This window comes from Pleurodeles waltl, chromosome 6 (genome assembly GCF_031143425.1).
Source record: "Pleurodeles waltl isolate 20211129_DDA chromosome 6, aPleWal1.hap1.20221129, whole genome shotgun sequence".
Taxonomy (NCBI): Eukaryota; Metazoa; Chordata; class Amphibia; order Caudata; family Salamandridae; genus Pleurodeles; species Pleurodeles waltl.
In genome coordinates, this window is record NC_090445.1 from 1,273,463,238 (window position 1) to 1,273,482,508 (window position 19,271).

Sequence of the window (19,271 nt, forward strand, 5' to 3'; positions counted from 1 at the left end):
GTATTAATTTGTATCATCGTGGACTAACTAGTCCACTTAATCTTGGACTAACTAGTCCACTTAATCTTGTTCTGATTTGACTGGTCGTCATTCCTGTATATTCCTGCCTCTTTGGATCATGGGTCTCCTGTTTCACAGGCTCCCAGTCCTGGATCTTTTCATCCTCCTCACCCTAATTTTCGTCCAACATTCTTCCTGGTCCAGCTCCCCTGGTTTATCCAGTTCCCTGGTTTACCTGTCATAATCCTTCTGATCCTGGTCACCTTGGCCCATGTAGTCCTAGTCTTAGTTCTGTGACTTCTTTGTTTGGCCCTTCAGGTCTTCTGAAGCTACTTACACCAGTTGTGGTTTCCCCTACTCCACCTCGTCCCTGGTCCTCCTGCCTAATCCTACTCCTACTAGTAATCCTGGTTTGCCTGTTATACCTAGATCTTGTCCTTTTGACCATGTGCTTCTCTATCGTGATCCACCTAGTAGTAGTCCTATTGGGTTTACTATTTCACATCCCTCTGATACTGGTCCTCTTAGTCCCTATGTTGTGGGTCTCCCTGGTTCATGTAGTGGTTGTCAACCTGGCTTGGGATCTCCCTCCCAACCCCCTCCCCACCGAGTCGGACACTCCTGTACCTTCTGATCCTGGTCTTACTGGACCTAAACTTTCTCATCCTTTATAACCCCCTTTGTCATGCTAACATTAGGTTACTATCCCTGGTCTTTTCTGGTTATGATCTTACTGGTCCTTTTGCTTCTGGCCCTTTGGTCCTCCTTGATATGTCTGCAGTCTTGGCCCTCCTTATCCGGTATTTCTCTCCGTTGGTACTGGTCCTCTTTGGTCTGTCAACTTGAGTCTACTTATGGTTGTCCTCTTCCCTCTGGTACTCGTTGAGGCCCACAGGCACTCATAGCTCTCCCAGTACCCCCAAGTGCTGTTCTTCCTTGTCCTGTTTCTCATTGTTATTTTTTCCTGTGCCCTGCGGCATTAGTAATTCTGATCCTTATAGATTAGGTCTCCCTGGGCTGGTTCTTCTTGACCTGATCCTTGTGGCTCTGATTGTCTTAGCCGTCTTTGTGGTCCACCTCTTGGCCCTTGTCTCTTACTTTTCAACCTGCTGATACAGCTTCATTCCCCTGCGCCCCCTCCACTATGGCTTTAGTCAGATACAGCCTCCAAACCTCTCACACAGATTTTTATTTTTATGATTTCCAAGTTTCTTTTGTTGAGACAGTCAAGAACAGAAATGAGGCCCCAGTAGAGAAAAAAACATGCCCACGTAAGACACTGCTTAACATGTTAAGTCAACTACCATTCCCAAGATGCATTGTGCAGGTGACTAAATTTTGTGTGGCTGAAAGGGCTGCTCATGATAGGCGACCAATACGTATCAATGAATAGTATGAAAAGTTGTTTCTTCACAGACAGTAGAGTAAACTCCTCCTGTGTTGTGAATTACCCAGATGCAATACTTACATGTTTCCTGCTTTCACTTCCTCCTTACACAAAAGCTCCATTAGTGTCTCACTCAATTTACCACCTGCAATTACCGCAAAGCACCGCACCCCCAAGCACCAATTACCTACTGTACACGTGTCTCCCTCTGGTGCTCAAGTACAACCTCTCTGTCTGCATTCCCTGTTTGCTGCTGCTGCTTGTTAACTGCTGCTGAGTTGCCAGATTTGAAATACTAAGCAAGTACAATCCCCCTTAAACTGAAGCAAAAAGCTAGTACAAGGCATTACATAGAAAGCCCCAAAACAGCCAAGTCCTCAAAAACCATCCAAAGGAACATCATTAACAATAAAAAAAAATGTATTATCATAAGTGAATAAAACATTTATGTACCATGCTTTAAAACCATACTCGTATCCCCTGCTGACAACCAAATGCTCCCTGACTTCTGCTCAAAATGTATTTGCCAAATACTGAATTTTCTGTATAATTTTTCCATATTTGAATATTAAAATAACATAAGGGTTTATATTCAGAACGGATTTTACATTTTTTCATCTGTAAACAGCTTAGATTAATTCATGTGCTTACCTTCATGCAAACTATACATTTGTATATGCACTTGCATTCAAATGCTTCACACAGATTGAATCCCCATTACAATACGGCCACCACACTACCATTTCCTGGAGTCCTTTTCTTTTTTTTTTTTTTCTTTTTTTTTTTTATGGACGGCTATATAAATACCTCTTTCACACTATTTATCAAGCCGCAGGACAAATTTTACGTCCTCTCCACTATTTAGTCTGTGGCCGGCTAAACAGCAGAGAGTATGTACTATTTTGCTAACCGCTGGGTAACTAGCAGAGATTTTGTACTACTTGGCAGGGGGCCAGGTAAAAACACACTTCCTCTAGATTTTGTGGTTTAGTTTAATTTTCATTTCAGGTCTCACTCATGGTAACATCTAAGAAAAAAATCAAAGCTGGCATTAAATCCAGAAGCATCTGTTAAGGATTTTGTGACTGAAGCTGTTGGAGTTCAGGATGAGGTCACTGGTACTGAATCGTCACTTAAACTTAAGGCCACTGCTAAAACATGCAACTCAAATTGTCCAGCCACCAATGATTTAGTTGTGTGAACCAGCAAATTGCTCTAGTTTTACATTACCTATTAATCCATGTATGAATTGTCAAATTGTGAACAAGATGGTCCCTCTTCTACTGGGGCAGTAGCTCGTATAAAGAGAGGCAGTAGTAAATACAGTATGGCATTGGTGATGGCAAACACAACATTGATCATTACTAAAACTTTGAAAGAAGCAATGTATGTTGTCCAATATTGTAGGAAGAATGTGTTTGGTTTGTGCTCCAGTTAACCCAATAAATTATTGATATATCACCTATTCCAAAGTAGTAGAAGTATTTGAGAAGCCAAGGGACGAAGGGGTTCCAGTGCTATTATTAGAGCCACCTAATGAATATTTTAGGTCACATGCCATACAGAATAAAGCTAGCCTTTATTCTGTTTTCCTAGCCTGGATCTGATATCCATCCTTAATCTGGTAGTGGGCAGGAAGGGCTAACACTAAAAATCCTTGTCCACCATCCTATATATGTTCCAATGTCTGTGCTATATACTTGTGATCATTCTCGTCTTTGTTTCATGACTACAAGGGAGCAATGCAGAAGATGTTTCAGCCCTAATGAATAAGTCACTCTTTTGGCTGCACCAGAATAAACACACTAAATAACTTTGTTTGTACTATGTTAACATGCAATGAAGATTTGCATTTAATAGCAATCCCCTTCAGTTTAATTGAAGGAGTTGTGCTGTTCTTATCCTGTGATCCCCAGAACTGCTGACGGTCTTGGAAGCCAGATGCTGGGAGTTGATAATCTATGATAGGGATTTCACAAATCATTTTATATAATCCTACAAACAACTCTGTGCCTTAGTGGGGGAGTAAGCCATGAACCACCCAGTTTTATTAATCTGAAAATGTTCACTCACTTTTGTGACACATGATGCCTCCTGCAGGAGATGAGTTGTATGGGAACTCAAGTGTCCCTGCAAAGTTGGCCATTTGAGTGATGAGAGTTGGAGAAAAGGGGCTGGGATCCATTAGTGAGGTTGAAGACCTGGAGTGCAAAAATATTTGAGTTTTTAAACGTTTGGATGCTAATGGACTATATAGGGGACACTCTGAGCATTGGTTTGCTCTGCCCCTTGAGGTCATCCGGGCTAAATTGTGGTTGATGTTGTACAGGATGGAGGTAGAATGAGGGCTGATGACACTCTTAAAAAGACTTCACTTTTCCCTAAGTCTTTCACCTGTACTGACACTAGAATCAGTTAAAGGGTTTTGTCAAGAATAAGTATTCGCCACTTTTTGTTGTTCAGGTACATTTTTGGCCTGGAACAGAAGAGTATTTTGCATCATGCAGACAGCCCGCCTCCGAAGAAAATGTTCCCTTCTGCTAAGTGCAGACAAGTGTTGCTGGCTAGGACTCCAATTCGCATAGGCACCTGACGACTAAATATGTCAAATTGATGGAAAAGCTTGTCTTAAAAGAAAACGCCCTTAACTTGAAGATTGTATCTCTTGGCCCCAAAAGCATGAAATCAAAAAAGTTTATGATGGCCAGTGTGACATTAGAGAATGTTATCTCCTTTTCTTATTTTTGAGTTACTTTTAATGTTAATTTTATTTAGGCGCCACTTGTGTACAAAATCTAAAATATTGGCAACAATTAATGGGGTATTTAGAGTTTTATTGTAACTAAGGGTGGATCCTATCTTGAGTCCATGGTCTGTGACTACCAGGTTCTGCATCAGTAGCTACATTTGGTGCTATAGCGGCGATAATCTAAATCAAATGTTGAAGAATATAACTTATTTAGCCATTCTCTTGGTCTGCTCCAGTCAGCTCCAACGTTTACAGTATATCACGAGCTTGCTATAGAGGCCTGGGGGATGGACTGCAATGTGCCTGCCTTGTTCAGAGAGTATTGATGTGGCTAACTGCTGTGAAGAAATGATGTTTTTAGGGTCCTCATGAGTATTCCTACCTAGTCATTGGTTGCATTAAAGCCGTCTTGTTAAAGTTAATTGGCCGTGTTAAAGACAAACCTTAGCGAATGTTTCCCTTTAAGAAGAAGAATTACTTCTTGGTTTTATACTGCGGCTTTACAGCCAGGGCAGCAACTGAATTAAGCCAGCTGTTAAAGCTCATGTCTTATTGAAGATCACTGGAGCAGGAGCAGTAACTGTAGTAGGGCGGAGACCACAGTATGTCCTATCTTTTGGTTCAGTTTAGTGTTTTTGTAGACTTTGCTTTCCCAAAGGGTAGAATCTCTGAGGCAATGTATACTTTGTGTTTAGTCCTGCTTTCATATATATATTTTTTTAATTTGGTGTAATTGACTCCGATATTACAGACTTTGGGACACCATTAGCAGATCTGTTTTTTTAATGTAATTTCGTTCTTAATTACTTTAACTATTGTGATATGTGTCTCGATTAATTATTAGGAGTTGCACTTTGTGTTTGTAGATAATACGTTTAGATTCTAATGTACTGTTTATCAGTTATGCTGCTATTAAAGGGTAAATCGTTTCATGTTTTAAGGTTTTTAACTCAAAACTATTTTGAAAGAGAAAATAATGTAGGTTATATTTTAAATTAAATAACAGATCCACAATTTACCTGGAAAGTGCCAAATTCTCTTTTGATGCTGACATTCAGGGGTCTCTATTAAATTGTAAAGTTGTGGGTCTGACCTACCAAGATTGCCAATAGCACATTTTTGGACTCCAGGTCTGAGACCCCTGTGCTATCCTATAGCATCCTGTGCTCCTCCCCAGCTTGTAATGGCAATCCACTGTTTCTGGGTCAGGGACAATATGGGAGCCTTTCCTTGAGATAGCTCTTAATTGTCATGCCAAAGCGAACAACCTAAAATTTCACCTAACAGATGTGAGGTTAAAGCTCTGATGCTTTGCCAGAGATGTGCCATCCTTGGAGAGGATTGAGGATGTAGCAGTCCCACACCAGCGTAACACAAGCAAGGATTGGAAGATTAGAGTCCCACTGCACAGGGACTTGAACTAACTAGTGCTGAGACGGCCTGTTGTGAGCTGAGCCCCTGAGCGGCTGGTAATAGCAGTGCTCATGATCCCAGCCACAGAGCTCACTGCCTCTGTTGCGAGGGTGGGCAATTTGCTAAGTGGTGCTTTTGGGTGGGGTCTGTATCCTGAGTCAGTGACCTGGTGCCAGTAATTAATTGTCTCAACAAATGGCGACATCCAAGGAGCATAACTGGGCGGGAAATAACTGTCGGAGGTGATGCAAATAAAAAAATATATATTTTTTTTAAACAAAAAATGGACCATGCCGGGCTGTGAGCCTTTCCCTCTACTGTGTATGTTGAATAGGTATGGGGCCTGACTTATTCAAATATTTCTTGGACCTAAAGGGCTTGGTCTCGGACTGCACTTTTGATTTAAACCTTTTGTTTGGCCCTGAAGTGGACACCTTGTGATTTCTTATTTGAAATGACCTGGTTGCGACTGCGTTTGACCCCTGAAGGTGAGGTGAAATGGGGCTTATCTGCTGTCAGACACACATTGCAATCGCTAGCTGTCTGCTTCCCCGCCACTGGGGCAAGACCTTTGATTGAACGATTGGCTGTCATAGGGCCCTTAGATCAACCCAACAAACCAAGATTGATCAGTTTAGATTACTGATTGTCTGTAAGGAACAGGCAGCAGTCTGGATCAGCCCCCAGCACTGCCAACAGTGTCTTCCAGTGCACAGATCCTAGCGGTGACTGAGCACTCGAAACCGCCCTCGTCAATCAAAATGGGTGCTATACCTATTGAGTTGAATTTATTTAGAGTGGGCTTATATAAATTAAATGAACGCTCACTTGTGACTGAAAAGAATGTAAACCATCTGACGAAGGCAGGTCAGGGGCTACCGTCCACGATCTTCAGTGGTATTGAGTGACCTGGATGACTGAATGGAAAATATTGAGGATAGGCCACACGGATGTAACAAGCTCTTAGTGGAGTTCCCAAAATGAGAGGATGATGATTACTCAGAACTTTTCCTGGAAGGATGGCTCAAAGATATTAGCGGGCCGAATTGTCATACCTGTTTGTTTATGGAGATGGTGCACTTTAGGCACACCCTATATGGTGATGCAATAAATAATGATTTAAATAACGAAAAATCTGGTCTTCTCCCATGACTGCAAGCCCCTGTATTTGATTTTACCCCCCCAACCCTCAAGGGAATTGGAAAATATAGTAATATTGTCCTCGGATTGTGTACCTTTATTCATAGTTCAATTTAGTTGCAAGCTGCATTAGTGATTATAATCTGCTCACTTTAATTTTCAACTCTAATTTAATAAGGGGTAGTACCCAGGCTGAGAGTGGGGAAACCAAATTTAAACAGAATAAAGCGGTCAGAATTAAGCAGGTGAAAATTAACCAAGCGGTTCATGAGAGTTAGGAGACGATTGGCATGTAGTTACAGAAGCTGCAAATAAGATTATCCTCAGACTATCCCAGAAGCGTAAAACCCTGTGTTCGTCCATCTCTGACATATCACTTTTCCATAAACCCCTTAAGAGTAAAGAGTTGTGTTGCTAGTTTAATCATGCGTGCACAGCTGCTCATAAAAAATTCAAGAGAGCCCTTAGCATATGCCATCGCTCCAAGGTCGAAATCCAGAATTTAGATTGAAAGCCAGGGAGTATTTGGATCCTGCACAGAAACTAAGACAGCACAACCTGGTAATTGTTAACCTCCCCATTTTTTCTGATTATGAAAAGCCAAAGGTTGAGTCCCTCATTCCAACCTGGGTTGAGCATTTCACGAGGGTTTTCGACCCAGCTTGCCTTGAGAGGGATTCAATTGAGGTCAAGATACTGCTGTATGCTTGAGTGTGTCAATTTATGTTAAGAACATCATTTGTGCAATCAATACGAGCAGGGGTAGCTTCAGCAATGGAGCCGCCCGGGGCGACAATATTTGTTGATGTCCCCCAATGACCACCTCTGCACGACTCCCTCACCACCACCTTTTAACAGTGCCCTTCAAATCTTACTAACCACTCTCTCAGATGTATTTAATTAGTTTTATAGCACCACTCATATCGGTGTAGGTTGGCAGAGCACAGAGACAGTCTATCATGTGTGTTAATCAGTTTAAAGGAAATATTACATAAGATAGAGGTCTACAAGGTGCAGAAGGCACATGTCAGCCATTCTGGTAAGCAGCATTGTTTGAGTGCTTGCTGGAGAAGCACAAACTCAGAATTTTAAATTTTAAATGTGACACCAGGATTGGGGGTTCTCTTTAATAATAAGAATTGATTTCTACACACATGAACCCTTTTTGCAGCATTAGGATAATTAAAGACTGGGGAAAAAATTCACAACCTCAAATCTATACCTTGCAGTTTGCATGCTGCTCTTTACTGATAGGTAATAGCTCTCTGTTCTATATTAGGATTTTAACTTCTAAACTGCACTAACAAAAGCAACTTTCCAGAAAAAGCAGTAGCCCACTGACCTATTTACATTACATGCACTTTGTGATCTGCATGGTACACGTTCTTTTCAGCAGGCATATTAGCCCTCTCCTCTACCTTACCATGAGGCAAAACGTCCACTAGACAAAACTCTGATCCCTCTCCAGGAAGAGCATTAATCACTGGAGTTATCTTGACATTTCTATTGTTGCCTGAAAATTGCTTGAGGCAAGGAACAGGCAGCAGGTGTGTTTAAAACCTTAATATACTTGCAAACATAGCATCCCCCTAACCGACGTCGGCACCCGGTGCGATGGCACTGGTCGCACCGCCGTTGAGCCGGACCTGATACGAGCTTCCCAGGCAAAGCACCAGGCCCAGATTGGGTTCCTATTGACTCAGTCAATGGAAATACATCATTCTGGGCCTCCTCCTTGCTAACAAATGTCTTGAGCAGCCATTGCAGGCCCATAAGTGCCATATTGGAATAAGGCAGTTGTTGTACCAATTTGTAAAAAGGAGACGGGATTCTCCCATGTTCCTAGCGCCCGATCCTCGCTATTAGATACCGCCATAAAGATCTTAGGTAGAGTTTTACTTGGAGGTTGGAGGTGTGGCCTGGGGAATAAGGTTGTATCGGGCGTGCAGATTGTATTTTGTTCTGCGTTGGGCAAAGCTGAGCAGTGCCTATACTTATACCTCATTATAGGGAAATACATCATGGCCGCGGGGCATTCATGTGACCTTCATAGACCTCTTCTGTGCCTTTAACACAGTTCATCACGCCAAAATTGTGAGGCATAATGGAGAAATTGGACATTGAAGAAAGCTTTGCTTGATCTACTTCAACAATTACGCTGGCTTTACATCGGCTAAGGTTAGTTTTGGATTAAAGGACAAACTCTCTCCTAAAATTAACGCTACTCGGGGGGGGTTTGTTATGGCTTTTTTATTTGTAACTTATATAGACAGTTAGAAAATTACCTGCACATGGTAGGGAAAGATATGCCTTACCTAGGGAACCACCCAGCTCCGGTACTCTTATACGCAGATGATGTGGTTCTAATTGCAAGAACTGCGAATGGGCTCCAAACACTTTTAGATGCCTTGAGTATTTTATGAACAATTTGGGTCTCAAGAGTAATTGAACTAAATCGTTCATTATGAATGTGGGTCAAACAACACCAAATCTAAGATGTTCCTTATTATAGGAGTTGAGGAAGCTAAAAGGCATCCCTTTTGATTCGGCTGTATTCTGGGATTTCATTCTTTATCTAAGGGTGCTCCAATTTCAAAGGTCCATCAAGTCTGTTTTGCATCAATACTGGGTCATAAACCAATGAAAGAGATAAACCTCATTTATAAGAGCAAACGTGTTCCAACAGGGAGTCATTATGTGGTGTATGAGAGTACACAAATGTTGAACAGCTGCAAAAGATGGCAAATCGCTTTAAATGTAGGTTGTTGGCTGTCCCACAATCTTCGTGTACCTTCATCTGTCATTCTGAGGTTGGACTTGATTATGTGGAAGATAGCATTTCAATAAGTCCCTTGCTTCTGTCTCTAAGGGTTTGGGGGAATGCTGAATCAAACTATACGAAAGCTATTATTGCTGATTGCTTATCTCTGGACAATGTCTGCCATACTGTGGCTGGCATATGTTAAACAAACATTTTCACCCTATTAGGGATTTCAGAATTGTACTCTTAAGCCAGAGAGTGCTGGAAATAAATCAAAGCATCTTTTTAGAATCTTTTTCTTTAACTTTAATCATAGGACTTGTATGAAGGAGACACAAAAATCATATTGGCTCTGAAATTTGACACATTTCCGACACAGGACCTTGGTTTTTAAATCTTCCTTGGTGCCCGCAACATCTCTTAGTAAAGCACAGTTTACTTTATGCTTCTTTGCACTATGTACACACAGTTGCGGCTCGTGGGGGAAAAGGGGAGGGGCAGCGTGTGGCAGGGGACGACAAAAGTTTTTTTTTTTTTTTTAAATGTACCTTTCTCGCCACGCCGCTCTGCTTCTGTGGCTCCAGTACTTGCAGGCACAGACTCCCAGCCTGCCCTGCGGCCAATCCTAACTCTGCTTTTATACTGCTGGCATCATGAAGGCAGCTTTAGGAGTGGAGGAGTGCCCTGGCTGGGCGCTCTGAGGTCGAGTGAGATGGCTGGCCAAACATATATGCGCACTGAGGGGAGTGCTTTGTACCCCCCTCCATCTCTGTCATTGCCCGTGGCCCTGTCCCTTTTACATTAAAACCATAATAAACATAGTTTATTATGGTTTTATTGTAAAAGATTTGCAGCTTCTGCTGCTGGCGGGGAGAGCGTGGATGCTCTTCAACAGTTAGTGGAGGAGCTGCCCCTGATCAGAAACGTTTCCTAGTTCCAATTTTACGGGAAACAACTATTAGACCACTTAAATTAGCTATACTTTTCTTACAACAGTTAAGATCACCGCAAATGTTATGCTGTAATTATATTAGCTGCTGACTGATTACGAGGAAGAGGTCTGTATGTAAATGTATTTACTACTGTATGCTTGTTCTTATTGCTTTATGAGGGTAAGATCGTTTTGAGCTCTTTTCTTTAACATTGTATGGCCCTAGTTTTATGCATCTTTTATAGCAGTATTTACGTATCTCGTTTTTTTCACTTTTATGGCTATTTCATCTGAATATAGAAAACTGACAGAGCTCATAAAGCATTGTTCCCTTATCCACCCCCAGGTTACTACTCAAGGGATTGAAAGTTCTTTACTAAAGAGCAAAAAATGGTATATCACACAGGGCCAAAAGTCAAGGTGACGTTCAGTTTGAAGGCCACATTGAGAATTTTCCCCGACTATACCAGAAATTTGCATTCAGATCAGAGAAAATCTGGTGGTTAAACAAAAACTGAGCAAGTTTGACATAAAATAATAGCACCCGTTTCCCACCAAAATCAGGGTAATACATGGAGGCAGCCTACTGATGTATGTGTCCTGCGGAGGTATGGGATTGGCTGGGTGGTGTGGGTGCTGGTGAGGGAGCTGCATCCTAGTGTCCATGCAGCGTGGGAACTGCAGCAGACCAAGTGGTTCAATACAAAGAGAGACGTTTGGTATAGCACTTAATTGATTGATCCCCCCTCAGAGGTTCAACATGGTGGCACTTTGGAAATGATTGACAGCTCTAGCTGGGGAGACACCTGATGCATCTGAAGAGGGTTCCCAGACGGATGCTAGACAGCAGGCCTGGGAACAATAAGTGATCATTGCTGAGACAGCCCATACTGTCATTATGTGCGATGGTTGGGTGGAATACAGGGCCACAGCCCTTCTTGTAAACATGGCTGGGAAGTGGTATTGTGTATATGGGGTTAGGCTCCTGCAATTCAGATATAAAGTTCCAGGGATAGGAAAATCTGTTCGTTCAGGCTCTGCAGAGCAAGGAATCACAAGGTTATATTTTATATTAGGCTAAGGGGGTTTACTGGAACCATCGAGTAGCATGGTTGTATTCCTTATTGGAGCATTTTATTTCTTAGTTGGAGGAAACCGGAGTGGACTGATTTTAGTGGTTACCCAATTGTGCTGAGCATAGGACCTCCCCTGCATATGAAGTAGTTTATTATAGAGAATTATTCTGTTTTTTCGTTGCACTAGTTTATGGTAAATAATGCTGTTGGGGGGTTATTGCAGTTATTATCACTACAGGAATAAATAATTTTTGTGTTGAAAGGGATGTTTATCTGGGAATGAAGGGGGTTGGAAGTGCTAAGTTACAGATGGGTAAGGTGGAAAGAGGGTGGTATTTTTTTAACAATCTGGACAGTTGGAGCATGGACACAAGTGGGGTAGGATGTTACAAATGCATTGAAATATCCATTGATTACAGGTTTAGGAGAATGGAGAAAATCACAGGTGCACACTTACAAGCTGGAATAGACCCATGCGGTATATGGAGGGAAGTATGAAAAATAACTTGGAATGAGAGGGATCTCCGGGACTACACAAAAATATACAGGGTGCATTTGTTCTATAAAAGAGTTGGATTGGCCTTCCTATAGGAAACACGTTTAACAGATGTGAGAGTGGCAAATTGGGCAAGAAATAGACAGGGCAGTTATACTTCTCCATATACTGTTTGCTAGATGAGCTGCCATTTGGGTTGCACTGGCATTCCCTTCTGGCATTAGGCTTCTTATGCTGATGTAGATGGCAGGTACATTTTTATATTTTGCCTTATGGATGTGAGGGAAATTTTTCTGATGACTATAGATGCACCTCATTTTTTTGCTTGAATCTTTTTATTAATATTATTTTAGAATTTCGTACCTTGTGTTTCCAACATTTGAAATTACAGTATAGGTGCATAATACCGATACATTGTCAAAACATATGGATGCAGTGCAGTGGAATGGGCAAGAGAATATTCACAGCACATGTGGGTTATGCTAGCAAACATTGGCAAGTCTCAATTGAATTTTTCATGCAACAAGAAATATAAATAAGTAGGGTTGATTTCTCCTCTCTCTCAGCGAGTGTTCTCCCGTGGATAACAAGTCTCCGTGGGGCATCTATGTAATAATTGCCTTACATAGATAACAGCTTATGAATGTGAAGATTCAGCATTGACATTATATAAAACTGTAAGGTTACTAAAACAATTTTTTTTTAAACTTGGAGTCCGGTTGTAACGCTTCCCCCTGCAATCTAAAAGAGTACCCCATTGTGTCCACTTGCACTTCTCTCACTAGGTCCCAGGGGCCACCTTTAATGCAATTTGTAGGGAACCTGCTTCAATCAAAGGTAACAGTAACAGGGAATCGCACCAGTAAAGTCTTAGTCTGCAAACCCAGTGCATGAACTGCCTATTCCATCACCAATTCGATAGTGTGAGCGCCTGCCTCCTCTATGCTCGTGCCATGCTCCGATTCTCGCAGTCGAGTCAGCATCTCGTCCCAACTTACGAAAGCCCAAGGTGTCCTTTCATCTCAGGGCCATCCCCTCAGCCCCTGCCCATACCAGAAAAGAATCCTCCCATGCCTCAATGGATGAGGTCTCAGGGGCCCTCCATCTCCTGGTAATTAAGCGTTTGGCCGTCAGAAGGCCAAGGTCTAGAAATATTGTCAAAGCTCTGTGTTTTTCATATTCGTGGGAAAAGACCCAAGATACAAGATTCCCAAGCAGCTAACCGTGGGCGCGACGTGAAAGCTGATAAGCGTGTTGTCACACCTTGCCAATAAGTGCCTAAAGAAGGGCAAGACCACAGCGTGTGGCGGAGTTCCGGCCCCACCAACTTACAGCAAAAGCGGGAGAGTTTGCCAAAAGTTCATCTGTGCACGGATAGATGACACTACTCTTCTAAGTTTGCCATCATGGAGATCCTCTTCATTGTGAAAAATGTGGATACCCAGGTATCTCAACATTCTAGGCTCCCAGGGGATTTGAACCCCAGAAAGTTGTAGGCGCGGCTCTGGCAAGTCAGGGTTGAAGGGAAAGAGGCATGATTTTGCCCAGTTAATTCTTAATCCGGAGAGATTAGCAAATTGGTGCAGTATATTCGCAATTTCAGCAGGGACGTTATCAATGTCCTTAAGGTACAAAAGAAGATTGTCCGCATATAAAGATATGGTATGTGTGCCATCACCTAGTGGGATACTCCATGTCTCTTCCCCTCCTGCGAAGTTCCACCGCCAGGGGCTCCATCACCAGAGAAAATAACAGTGGGGAGAGGGGACAGCCTCATGACTCTGAATAAGCGCCTGATGTTGTGGGAAGTGTCGCGGGTTGGCACTAAGCCATTCTGGTGAGGGTGAATCAGCTGAGGTACCAGAGGTGGCAGGCGCAACACCAAGGCCTTGGCGAAATTTTTTTTGTCAGTATTGAGCATTGCTAGCGGTCCGTAAGAGCCCAACTCCCTCCGGTATCTGCTGGGCTTGGGGAGTGATACCAGAAGTGCCTCCCGCTGCGATGCAGGCAAGGATGCCTCTTGTAGTGCCTCCTCATAAAGAAGGAGAAGGCGAGGTACGAGCACTGTAGAGAACTATTTATAAAAGTCAGAAGGGGGGCCATCAGGGTCCAGGGTTTTTTCCCGCAGCGCAGCGTTGGTCAGTTGTCAGCTGGGGTAGAGGGGTCAGGGAGAAAAGTTAATCATAGGCTATCATGTCCAGCTCTGCAGAGGGGCGATAAAGTGTCACGTAGTGCTGTGTGAACTCGGCGTGTATGTCATGGGGTGTGTGGAGTATGTCCCCCACTGCAGAGCGAAGCTCCACAATAGGAACGTGATCCTGGTCTTGACGAATGAGCCAGGCCAGCAGCTTACCTGACCGGTCGGCTGTGGAATGTGTGCGGGCAGAGTAGGCTGCATAGTTGAGGCAGCGCAACCTCTCTGACAAGGATGTATGTTCTGCTCTGGCAGAACATAACCGGTAAGTCACCAAGGGGTGTTGTGCAGGATTTTGTTCATGGAATATCAGGGATATCCACACTCGAGTCAGGTCGCGTTCAGTGGATTTGCAAAGATTCCACTGCATGCCCATGCAGTGCCCCCTGACAGAGACTTTAAATGCATCCCATTCAACAAGACCAGAGGATGCTGTGCCATTGTTGTGTTCAAAATATTCGGGAATCATTCTATCTAGTGATGCCCTGAATACTGCATCTTCTAATAGCTCTGGCAGGAGCTGCCAGGTGGGAATAGCTGGAGGGGAAGTGCCCCATCCCAGTTGCATAAGCTACGGATTGTGATCAGAGTGAGTGCAGCCTAAATAGTCAGTCCTTAGTACTGCGGGGCTTAAGTTAGCTGTGCATAATATTCTGTCAAGTCGGACATGTTATTGGTGCAGTGCCGAGTAAAACGAGTAGACCCTAGTATCAGCATTACGTTGGCGCCATATATTTATCAGTTGCCAATTTTGGAGCCAGGTACGCAGCGCTCGCGCAGCCACCACGGAAGGCGCAGTAGGCAGTGGTGGAAAAGAACAGTCCATATCAGGATCCAACATAGTATTAAAGTCACCCCCTATCAGCCAAGAAAGATCGCTCCAATGAGAGAGGGGGGCGGATAACGTGTTGAGAAAGGAGGCTTGGTCTGTACTCGGAGCGTAACACCATGGCTCGGCCGGCCAGGCGGCCATGCACCAGTATATAGCGCCCTTGTGTATCAATGGCATAATCATCAGCCACAAATGGCGTGCCCAGTCTGATCTGGACAAGGGCCCCTCTGGCATAGGAGGAGTGATCTGTTGCAAATAGCCTACTTGCCAACACCGCTACAGGCTAGAGATTTCTGGCTGTGCAAGGTGAGTCTCCTGTAAAAACGCTATGTGAATCAAGTGTCTTTTAAAATATGTGTATATGGAATATCTGTGTGCTGGCAAGTGTATGCCTCGCCCATTCCATGTGAGAATGGTGGTAGGATTCATAGTGTGTCAGTGGCTCGGTAATGTCTCAAATTTCCACTCCCAGAAATGCGGGATATGCTGGGGGGGAGAAGGAGGGGAACGGGACGGGGGGAATCCGGGCTCCATTTGGAAACAAACACACACAGTTTAAAACCAACGACTGGCAAAAAGGTAACATGAAAAAATACCATTAGAGCAGAGGGACAACTGGTATCTGTCCAAACAATCAAAACACCTGTGCGGCGTGCGTGGAGACAGTACCCACAAGTAGAGGGCGTGGAGAGGGTGTGTGGTACCCAATAAGCTCAAGGATGGGACCCCTAAAGCAGCATGGATGTGGGTGGTAACATTCAGTGTAGGAAACAAGGGATAGTATGCAGACTGAACATCAATTATTGGCTGTGGAAAGCGGCAGAGTTGCAGAACCCCAGGCCAGGTCAGATCAATAAGTTCACGTGCTAGTAGACCTGGCACATAGTGAGGTTTGGTCTTTCAATCACCACTAAAGCAATGCCACAAGGGAATGTCCAGTTGAGTGACCCGTGTGCAGCAATTAAGTGAGCTCAAAGTAGGTCATCTGCTGTTTGTGGCGTCACTGGGGAAGAGCAGAGAACCGCAACTTCAGAAGGCGTTTTAAGAAAGGAGCCATTGTCACCATCAGAATCTCTCAGCTCTGTGTCTACGTCCGAGGTAGCTAATACACAGATAGATGCTGCAGTTTGTAGGGCACAGCGTCGCTTCTGTATAATCTGTTCTAGATACGGAGTGTGGCTTTTGTCTGTCTGGGCAGCTCCAGGCCATTTGTGATTTCTCCACCTATGGGTCCTCAGACCCCACGCTGCAGGTCTTTCGGATACAGTATCCCGCTGAGTGATCAGGTCTGTTGACTGTGGTCCGTAGGTTGCATAGATGGAACAGCAGCACATCACCAGATACTGTAGTGCTTCAGGGCGTTGTGTTGTGGTTTCATTGCCCACTTACACAAGTGGCATGCCGTTCTTATTAAGGGACAAGTGAGAACTCAGGGTGGTAGGAAATATGTGGCCCCCTGCAGATACCAGAAATTACTGTGTCATTAAATTGAGGAAAATGTGATTTTTTTTTAACCAAAGTTTGATGTTTGCAAGGGCTTCTGGGTAACTATACTTAGTGAGAGACAAGCAAGTCACACACCTTTGTACTCTGGTTGTCTAGTTCTAAATAAATGTGCAGGTTTGCTAGGTTCCCCTAGGTGGCAGCAGCATTAGGACCCAGAATCCACAGCTAACAAGAAGGGATAGTTTTGAGTGGAAAAATGATTGTCCATTCTGTGTTTTGGCCCATTTCCTGTTGTGAGCACTTAGTCATTACCCCCACGCACACACGTACTTGAAAGGTACCTTTTTATCAGGAATCTTGGGGGAATTCTGCTTGGAAGAAGTTTGTGGCTCCTCACAGATTCTAGAACTTTCCATCACAGAAATGTGAGGAAAATGTTCTTGTACTGAAAATTTGAGGTTTGCAAGGTGTTCTGGGTAAAATATTCTGGTGATAGCCACGCAAGTCATCCCACCTTGGATTCCCCTATGTGTCTAGTTTACAAAAATGGACAGGTTTGCTAGGTTTCTGTAGGTGCCAGCTGAGCCCAAAATCCACAGTCACCCACATTAAAAAAAAAGTGTACGTTTTCAGTGGAAAAATGCGATGCGTCCATCCTATGTTTTGGCCCATTTCCTGTTGCAGATACTAGACCTACCCATGCAAGTGAGGTACCATTGTTATCAGAAGACATGTGGGAGTATGTAATAGTAGAACATGTGATGTTAGCATTTGGATTTAGATCTATTTGTGCCTTCCAAATGCAAGCCAGTGAGTAAGAATGAAGACATTTTGAAAAATACCCTTGATCATATGCCTGTATGAATACCCACAAATTTTGAGATGTACAAATAACCACTGCTCCCAAACTTTATATCTTGTTTCCAATTCAAAAATACATAGGTATCCTTGATACCCGAATTTCACTCTACATATTTCACTAATTGGAATTGGTAAATTCTTGGTACAAAATAAAAAAACATTGTACGGTGCAGCTCAGTTGCTGGCTCTCGGTACCTTTGGTTCTTGGAGAACCTACAAATCCTATAAATCCTCACAACCAGAAAGGGACTAGTAGATAAATGGCATATTGCTTTTGTAAATTGGTTGGTTTCACAAATTGCGATTTATGTCCTCCTCATTATCAATATTTATTTATTTCAACAGTTAGTTTCTTACGGAAAACCTTAGGGAATCTAAAAATAAATGACCCCTTGCTGAAGTCAGAATTTTGCTACTTTTTTCAAATGTATCACTTTCCTGGATCACCCAAAGGTTTCGCATTAGTTTTCACCACACCAAAGTGTGGCCAACGTTTCGGAAACTGAAAGTAACATTGCGAAACCTCGTTTGTCCAGAAAATTGCTGATTTGGTGTCTGCAGCCATTGATACAGATAACTAATAAAATGTCTCTTTGGAGATGGAGTTAGGAGGTTGTGAAACCCTGGGTGACCTATTCCCTGGGGAGGAGTTCATTACTTTTCAAGAGGCTTCAGAAGAGTTGAAAGTATCTTGGCCACATCAGAGGAATAACTTCCCTGAAAACGTGCCCTATGCGTTTCTTCTGTTGGTATGAGGGGCTTCTCTCTAACAAACTCCCCTTTGGATAAATGGATGAGCCTTAAATGTATGTATTCTTTGTCATACAATGTGTATTCATGTGTCTAATAATGTGCGCTCCCTGCATGAATATTTTTTTTTATACTTTGAATGCCTACCTCAGAAAGAGATCATGTGTAGAATGACAATAACTGTGATGGATGCCTGTCTTCTTATGTATCTGGGGCAAGTTCTGTACCCTATGCTTTACTTTGTTTCTGGAAAAATAAAAAATATTAAAGTCTGAATTGGTGCATTTACCACTGCTTAAAGACATACCCCTAACAGGGGTAACTGATAGGCTACGTGGCCCATTCACTTACATATTAGTTATGAGTGATGGCTTTGTAGTACTCCTCTTAAGCTCCCAGAGGACCCTTCCACCAGTTCACAAGATACATTGGTGTTCTCTTCAACATACTAGTAAATTACGTGGCTTTTTCTTGGCCCTCTTCCCCTCCTGAATCTTTTATGCAATTAAACAATTTACACGGTAATTGATAGCCATTTGTAAGGTAGTGGCCCTGCCCACTAGCGCAGCCTGCTGGAGATGCCTTGTCAGCAGACACTTCAAGTCTACTGTTATGAAGACTAAAGAGCTACAGCTGTAAACAATACTGTACTGCCCTTTATTCAACATGCCTCGGTTAAAATGTCTAAATTATTCATGACCATTCAAATAAACTCATTTTATTTGTCAGTAGATTGGTAATTGATTACAGCAGCAGTAGTGTGTATATTGTTGACTGATGCTTGTATATTTTTTCAGTTTCTGCAGACAAAAGAGGACTATAAGTCAGCTGACCCTTTTAAATAACAGTGATGTCTAAGAACAAGGTTGGTTTTACTTCTGCTGTCTTCTGAATTTCTAAGTGAGTGTGTAACATTAGTCTGTGCAAATTGCTTGTGATTTTGAGGTTCTAGGTGACCTTTTCTTGTAAAATCTCTTTCTTACATGATACTGGCACTGGACCTGATTTATAGCAATCTGCAAATGCAGCTTCCAATAGGGTAGCCCAGAACACAGGACTTTTCAGGACCACAATAGGCAGTCCATCAGGTTCTGGGGCGTTTGTTAATCTAACTTCTTTGGTACCAATTGTATTTGTTTAGATGGAGGGGAAATTTCTGTGTCTAGGGGAAAATGCAATTCTCTTTCATTGACCTTAGAGACTCCATTTGTAAGATATAAACCATTTAGATAACA

The 19,271-nt window shown here is 42.9% G+C and overlaps 1 protein-coding gene across 3 annotated transcripts in view; it reads left to right on the plus strand.

Moving 5' to 3' along the window:
• The window catches only part of LOC138302123 (probetacellulin-like), a 525,314-nt gene that overhangs the window by 382,933 nt on the left and 123,110 nt on the right, over positions 1 to 19,271 (plus strand). The window contains exon 6 of one of the 3 annotated variants that reach the window (XM_069242497.1): positions 18,834 to 18,901. The exons of the other annotated variants lie outside the window; for them this stretch is intronic. Within the exon in view, the coding sequence (XP_069098598.1) occupies positions 18,834 to 18,894 (61 nt within the window). The 3' untranslated portion in view covers positions 18,895 to 18,901. The remainder of the gene's footprint in view (positions 1 to 18,833; positions 18,902 to 19,271) is intronic. 3 annotated transcript variants of the gene reach the window in all.